Source organism: Neovison vison, chromosome 7 (genome assembly GCF_020171115.1).
Source record: "Neovison vison isolate M4711 chromosome 7, ASM_NN_V1, whole genome shotgun sequence".
Classification (NCBI taxonomy): domain Eukaryota; kingdom Metazoa; phylum Chordata; class Mammalia; order Carnivora; family Mustelidae; genus Neogale; species Neogale vison.
In genome coordinates, this window is record NC_058097.1 from 194590089 (window position 1) to 194598319 (window position 8231).

Genomic DNA, 8231 nt, shown 5'->3' on the forward strand with positions numbered 1-8231 from the left:
TCCTCTCCTGGTTTTTGACCCTTGGCCCTTCCTTGATTTGGAGTCAGCACTCTGCTCACCACGATCTGATAACTTGCCCGGGCTCTGACCTGCCCCAGGACGGCAGGGTCAAGTCCATCCTGAGAGCCCGGCTGAGCACAGTGTGGATGGAGTGAATCCTGTGGTGCCACCGTAGAGGGAGAAGCTGGGCAGACGAAAGGCACAGACGGAAGAGCTCTGCTTTGGGCTTCAGGAAATGCCTCCCTCAGAAGGTGACTAGGATGCCCGTGACGGGGAGGAGGGTGAGCGGAAGGGAATAAGACAACGGCCCTGCCTTGGCAATGCCAGTGCAAGTAAGCGGGTGGCTGGGCGGAGGCGCAGAGGTCACAGAAGTCGTGATGAAGGTTGTCGGGCTACACAGGAGCAAGAGGAGGCTGGCCTTTCGCAGGACGCCCTCACTGACGCCAGCAGCCCACGAGCCTTTCAAGCCCAGAGTGGAGGATGCCGGGGAAGTGGGGAAATCATATCAAACGAACATCCATTCAACAGCGTACTTCGTGCTAGGGTTTTTGGTCATTTGAGTATTTAAGCTTCACACCACGTTCTTGTTTAAAGATGATGCCAGACTGTATGTTGGAAAACCCGATTTAGACATCAGTCCTGTCTGATTCTAGAACCCATTAACTTCTGTTTCATCTTATGTCCTCACCAATCTCCATTTCTCTGGCCCAGTGTTGCTGGTTCCCAGGGAAAGAAGGAAATTTGGGAGCATGACCGGGTGGCCTAGGAGGTAGCTTCGTTACTCTGTAGGTCTGGGCTGAGTCTGGGGCCCTGTGATGGCTCAGCAAGGGCCCGGCCTGCGGAAAAGGGGACCAGGCCATGGTGTGGCAGAAGAGGGGCTGGGACGGGGCTGACAGCTTGCTTACTGCTCTCCTTGCCAGGAACTGTGGTTCTTGGCGGGTGAACCCTGCCAGCCTCCTTGCTCCATGATTTCTGGCTTCATTAAACTCTCTCTCTAATCAGGGAGATAAAATACTAAGATAACACTGGTCGGAGAAATGATTCAGTGTAAGGACGACTAATTACAACAGCTAAGATGCGTTGAACGCTAATTAAGGACCTGACAGTGTGCTCAGCACCTTATGGACATTAAATCTTTAATCCTCACGAACCACCCTATGAGGTAATTAATATTGACATACTCATTTTCAGACAAACAGACCAGGGTCACACAGCTTTGTGTGCCGGAGCCGGGATCCAGGCCAGGTCGGGCTGTCTCCAAAGGCCATGCTCTGAACCTCCAGCATGGGCAGCCTCCCTCAGGGAGGTGACAGTAGACAAGGTTGTGAGGGCATGGAGACCAAGCCTGCCGGAGCCTCTAGAGAACCACAAGGTCTGGGGACTAAATTCAGAATAATTCAAGGACAATCCATTAGGGGTTATTTCAGGTTTTGTTTGTTTGTTTAACTATGTAAGAAAACTCCTTAAAATATAATATCTTTTTAAATTTTCTTTTATTTTTTGTAAACATATAATATATTTTTATCTCCAGGGGTCCAGGTCTATGAATCGCCAGGTTTACACACTTCACAGCACTCACCATAGCACATACCCTCCCCAATGTCCATAACCGACCCCCCTCTCCCAACCCCCTCCCCCCAGCAACCCTCAGTTTGTTTTGTGAGATTAAGAGTCACTTATGGTTTGTCTCCCTCCCAATCCCATCTTGTTTCATTTAGTCTTCTCCTACCCCCTTAACCCCCCATGTTGCATCTCCACTTCCTCGTATCAGGGAGATCATATGATAGTTGTCTTTCTCTGATTGACTTATTTCGATAAGCATGATACGCTCTATCTAGTTCTATCCACGTCATTGCAAATGGCAAGATTTCGTTTCTTTTGATGGCTGCATAGTATTCCATTATATATATATATATATATTTTTTTTTATATATTTTATATTTTTTATATATTTTTTTATATATTTTATATATTTTATATTTTATAATATTTAAGATATTATATTTTAGAACCTAGATGTCCATCAACAGATGAATGGATAAAGAAGATATATACCATATCTTCTTTATCCATTCATCTGTTGATGGACATCTAGGTTCTAAAATATAATATCTTAAAACTACAACCCTTTGTTGTGTTTCACAGTTCGGTGGGTTAGGAGTTTGGGTAGGGCTTGGGGCAAATTGTTCTTCTCCTCCGCGTGGCATGGACCAAGATCATGCACACAGCTGCCCGCACCTGGTCCCTGGGCTGTCCCGGAAGGCCAAGGCCTCTGTCACCATCTGGGGCTTAATAACCTTCCATATGGCTTTTCCAAATGGCTAGCGGTGCTCCCTCCCAGCCTGGTGGTCTTAGGGTGGGCTTCCAAGATGGAAAAAGTGAATGCCAACAGTCGTCTTCAAGGCTAGGCCTGAAGTTGGCATGTTGTCACTTCTGCTGTGTGTCATCGGTCATAACAAGTCACAAGTGGGGTTGCCTGACAAAATACATGGGGCCCATTTAAGTCTGATGAACAAATTCAGATAAGCAAAATACGTTTCAGTATAAACTACACAATATTAGGACATGTTTATACTAAAAGTTATTTGTCGTTCATCTCAAATTCGATTTTAACTAGGCATCTGTATTTTCATCCCAACCTTGGTGGGAGGGGTGCATCTTCTGGAGGGTGTCTGCCCGTTTGCCCCTTCTTTCTTACTAGTCACCTCTGGCCAGCCCCAGCTGGAGGTGGACTGCCTTAGATTCTTTCTCCCAGGGAAAGCCTTATTCACTTGCATCTGACCCCTTCCATCCTGAGCCAAGTTGTCCCTGTCAGTGATGCCTGGAGAGACGTTCCCACTTGGTGAGTGACGGCACTCGGTGCGGGAGAGCTTGAGTTTTCTGCAGGCGGATCCCAGTGTTCGGGCTGCCTCCCTATGTGGTTCCAAGGGTCTCTGAGGTTAATTTAAATGAGTTTGAGAGCCTTGGGAACAAGAGGAACATGGAAGAGACTCAAAGAGACAACCCCTTTTCCATCTGTAAACACGTAGGCTTTGGCCATAACCTCTCTCTTCCCCATGGGATAGATGGAAGTCCAGCAAGGCTAACTAACTTTGATCGGGAGATGGAGCCCGTCCCCTCCAACAGTAACCATTTGCTCAACATCCCGTGCTCACTGGCAGTGGTCTGCGGTGGCCCCGTGGCTCGGCCGCCTGGCCAGACCCCAAACTGGTCTTCCTTCCAGCACCTGGGGCTGGATCTGCCCCTCCACCTGACCTTTGGCTTCCCTTCCACCCAGTAGAAAGTACCACACCTTCAGGTATTGAGTGGGCTCTGGGTGGTCTTAAGACATGGTGTAATTCAAATGCTCTTGAGAGAGGTAACACTTTGACTTAATCTCCAACCAACATTCCAGTGCCTCCCGTTGGGTTCTGTGCCAGATGGTTTTAGTTAAGGGAAGAGGGGAGGAGACATTTGGACAGGGAGGTGTGCGTGGGGCCAAAGGGGCTGGGCGCCTTGTCTCCTGGCAAACGTTGCCATATCCTCAGCTCCTCCTGCTCTCCCCTCTCTGCCCTGCCTTCCTTCCATTTCTCAGAAGCCACCCTGTAATCCACTTCTGGGAAGCTTATTTATTTTGAAGTCTGTGACGGGGCTGCCCAGGACTATGAGGTGAGCGTGCTCAGTAATTGTTGACATTAGGAACAGAGCATGAGTTTACCAGGACAATGAAGGAGGCATTGACACCCTAGTGTTTCTGTTCCTGGGTCCTCTGTGTCTCCTTGGCCCTAAGGGAACTTATTATTCAAAGGAAAATTTTCTGTTATGCACATAGCTTATTTTCATGAAAAGATTGCGGTCCCTTAACTCCTGAGTCTGGGAGGGAGTGTTGGGAGGGGGTTGGGGACCAGCTGGGGTCTGCTGTATTCTTAGTACGTGTGACTGTTAACTTACACGTCACCTTGACTGAGCTCAGGGATGCCCAGAGAGCTGGTAAAACATTACTTCTGGCTATGTCTGAGTGGGGTTTGCAGATAAGATTAGCATTTGAATTGGTAGACTGAGTAAGCTTCACCCCCACTAATGTGCATGGGCCTCATCCAATCCACTGGGGGGCTTCAGTAGAATAAAAAAGCAGAAGAAGGGCAAGTTGGTTCTTTTGGCTTGAGTTGGTTCATCCATTGTCTCCTATCCTTGGACATCGGTGGGCTTGGCTCTTGGGCTTTTGGAATCCCGCCAGGAATGATTCCATCAACCCCCAGTTTTTAGACCTTTCATTTTAGACAGAATTACACCTCCAGCTTTCCTGGTCCTCTGCCTGCAGACGGCAGATGGAGGGACTTCTCAACCTCCATAGTTGCATGAGCCAATTCCTATAATAAATCTCCTCTCCTATCTATCATCTATCTATTAATCGATCTATCTATCATCTATCTGTCTATCATCTAATCTATCATATTCTATTGGTCCCATTTCTCTGGGGAGCCCTAGTACAGTATGTTAGGAAAAATGACCCCAAGCCATAAACTAAGCTGGGAGATGATTTCAGTACCATCACTGAGCATTGATCAACCTTGCTTACTGTGCATTATTCAGTTTTCTAAGAACATGTTGTTTCACTTCGATATTTATGATGAACAGGTGAACATGGAGGTTTCATCTGGAAGAGATGCAGTGGTTTTTTGGTTCCCTGTAGGAAGAGAGCCCCGCTGTGTCGGCTCAGCCCAGTCTGCTCAAACCTCCCCTTTTCCCTCCCACCAGCCTCTACGACAGTCAGCTTTTGTTTCTCTCTCTTCCCCATTAATATCATCCACATTTCCCTGGATGACGCGTTGGCCAAAGCAAATCAGTTGATTTAGGAATTTGGAGCTAGGGGCAACCCAGAAAAGCACAAACCATTCATACCCCATCCCCTGCTACCTCAGTTTCTCCAGACAGGCAGAAATACAGGGATTTTAGCACACAAGCCAATTTTATTTGTCTCTCAGAAAGATAGTAAACCTCAGTTAACATCTGGATTTCACAATAAATTTCACTTCTTTCTTACGCTTTTAAGATAGTAAGATTGATTTCTATTACAATGAAGAAGGGTTTTGTCTAAAGACATAAAGGTAATTAGATCTTGATTGAAGAAACCTCTATGGCCTTTCAGCTTTTTATTTTGTTTAAGTTGGTGATTTATCGAGAAATAATAGCTCATTATTGCTATAGCACATATTCTGGTCCCTGGCTGGTTATAATGGAGATTTCTGTAGCTGGGGCTCCATTTGGCCCCATAAAGTCAATGATCACTATCTCCTTCCTATACTCAAACATCACAGGGACCATTTCTCCAACATCACACAGAAGGGCAGTATCTTCTATATAATCTTTTAGGTCGCTATGGCATTCAATGTCCCTTTCCACATTTGAGAACAGATAGGAGGAAGACAGAATCTGTCCCACTCTGGGACCACTGAAAGAGATCCTAGGGCTCTGTAAGACAGAAGTGTGGATATAGCATAGCAGAGGATGTAACATATCCATGCTGAATGGGGTCTACTGATGGATGTACAAGAGGGATGTTGCCAAACAGGTGAATATTCCTGCCTGGGGCTTGAACTTCAGGGAATGATGGGAAGGTGTAGGAACAAGTAGAGATATGTGGTTGAATGCTATAGAGGGTGGGACAGAGTGGGTAGTGTGTTGGTGGCTTTGTCCTGTGGCTGAGCAGTACTGAATGCTCAATGGGGGCAGTGCTAGCCCTAGCAATGGGGAGTGCTCAGAGGTGATGTTCCCCAATGAGGCAGCCTACACGGATCATTTCAGTGGTGTTCAGTGGTGTTTGGCCACTGTTGGTTCCTGTCCCAGCTGGAATCTCTAGGCCTCCCTTCTATTTTATGAGCTCCCAGATAACTTTCTAACAAATTCCTTTTCTGCTTAAGTTAAGAACCTTAATGTGTACGGCGGCCTTGACATCTTTATTCCTTAGGCTGTAGACCAGGGGGTTCAGCATGGGGATCACAATGGTGTAGAACACGGAGAGGGTCTTGTTATAGGCTGAAGCACTTTCTGGGTTGGGTTGGACATATACAAAGAACACAGACCCATAGAAGAGGGAGAGGGCAGTGAGGTGGGAGGCACAAGTGGAGAAAGCTTTGCGCTGTGCCTCCAGGGACCTCATCCTACAGATTGTGGCCAGGATGTAGGCATATGAGACCAAGATGGCGGACACTGTGGGAACAGTAACCAAGGCAGAAAAGAAGAGCAGGATGATGTTGGCTACCGTGGTGTCTGAGCAGGCCAGTTGGAGCACTGGGGGGATGTCACAGAAGAAGTGATCAATGATGTTGGGACCACAGTAGGGCAAGATGAAGACATTCCCTGTCTGCAGAGCTGAAATGAACACCCCCACAGCATAGGTGCCCACAACCAGCTGGGTGCACAAGCGCTTGGACATGATGGTGTGGTAGAGGAGAGGGTGGCAGATGGCCACAAATCGGTCATAGGCCATGATGGCCAAGAGCAGGCACTCCCCTGTACCGTGGAGGATCATGAAGGCCATCTGGACCACACAGCCCGCGAACGAGATGGACTGGTCCACAGTGAGGAAGCTGGTCAGCAGCCTGGGGGTGAACACGGAGGAATTGCAAATGTCCAGAAAGGAGAGCACACTCAGGAGGAAGTACATGGGGGTGTGGAGGGCAGAGCTGGTACGGATCAGGTCTATCATGCCCAGGTTGCCCACCAGAGTCACAGTGTAGATCAGCAGGAAGACGCCAAAGAGGAGATGTTTTTGGTCGGCTTGGTCTGTGAGGCCCAGCAGGATGAATCTTGTCACCGTGGTGTGATTCTGCCCTGATGTCATTCCACTGGGGTGTTATACACAGGACAATGGCCAAGGGGCGGAGAAACAGGAATGTTAACATTCTCATCAAACAGATAGGCTTTACCATCTATCACCGAAGAGCCTGTGTATGTCCAAAGGGGAGACTGGTCCCCAAACCCCACTTCAATCCCATCATGTCACACTCATGCTGAGGTTCTGAGGGTTCTCTGTCCCCCTTAGGACGACGTCTACATTCCTCAGCTTCCATACGTGTTCCTCCATGCTATCTTGCTCTCAGTTTGCAATTCTGAGTGATTTATTTCTACAAACACACTGTGTGATTACAAATGTCTGTGCCTTTTCAAAATCTAAATTTTCTTGTTGGAACGTCCTTTGATCTCTCCAAACCCAGCTTAGAGGTCCATCCCCTCCCTCTCTCTCCTGATTTTCACAGGTACTCTTTCAGTTAAATTCATGGCACTATATTTTAACATTAAATAAAATGCCCCTCCATCTTTCCTGGTTGGAATTTCTTACTCCTGGTAGGAGGAGAGTTATTTCCTATCTCAGGAATTTGTGTGCTGATGTCTATCACAATGCCAGTGTCAATGAAAACGTATAGATTAGTGATCAATTAGGTAAGAAAATCTTCCTCATTTGCGTCATGGCAACAGGATCCTTTCAGTTGTCTTTACCCAAACCTTTTAGTCATTTTTGGCTACTTTTTTTCTCACCCTTCAAGGAACCCCTCAACAAATCCTGTTGGCTCTACCTTCAAGATGTCTACCAACTTCTCACCCTTTCTTTGCAAGACATCCTCATACCTTGCTTGATAAATTGCAATTGCTCTTACCTGGTGTCCTGCTTCCCTATTAGGAGGAGCAGCCAGGGGGAGCCCGTCCTAGCACAGAAGACAAAGGCAGGGTGCTCACAATGACTGCGAGTTTGGCCACTGCTCCGTCACTTCCTTTCTCCTCTCTGTCCTCTTGTCTGCTCTTTTCCCTCTTGCTTATCCTGCTTCAGCTACTCATGCCTCCCGCCCTGTCTTTGGACGCCAGGAGTGATTCAGGACCTCTGCACTTCTGTCCCCACCCCTCACCCCTCTTGCTCCAGGTAGCCACAGGGCTCCTTCCCTCATTTCCTTTGAGTTCAGGCTCCAGTGTCACCTGTGTGTCATGCTCTCTCTAAACATCTTATTTACAAAGAAACCCTGTCCTACCCCAGCGCTCACTATCCTTTTTCTCTGTTTCTTTTTGGGCTTCATAGGACTTTTTCACTTGTAATATGCAACATTCACATGACTTATTGCTTTTGCCTGTGAGCTCTGTCTTGATGTTAGGATGCTAGAATCGTGAAGCTGGGCATTTTTGTCAATTTCGTTCATTGCTGCATCTTCAGTGACTGGCACACAGGAGGCTCTCAGTAAACACCGTGGCATGGGGGAAGG

At 47.5% G+C, this 8231-nt stretch overlaps 1 protein-coding gene across 1 annotated transcript; it reads right to left on the minus strand.

Moving 5' to 3' along the window:
• Positions 1-5875: 5875 nt before the first annotated feature.
• On the minus strand, positions 5876-6823 carry LOC122913668 (olfactory receptor 1009-like). The gene has a single exon (XM_044260317.1). The coding sequence runs from the start codon at positions 6821-6823 to the stop codon at positions 5876-5878; it is 948 nt and encodes a 315-aa protein (XP_044116252.1).
• Between the last annotated feature and the right edge of the window lie 1408 nt (positions 6824-8231).

Bases quoted from the DNA above. Each gene is read 5' to 3' on its own strand.
- LOC122913668 (XM_044260317.1), bottom strand. From the start codon at position 6,823: ATGACATCAGGGCAGAATCACACCACGGTGACAAGATTCATCCTGCTG.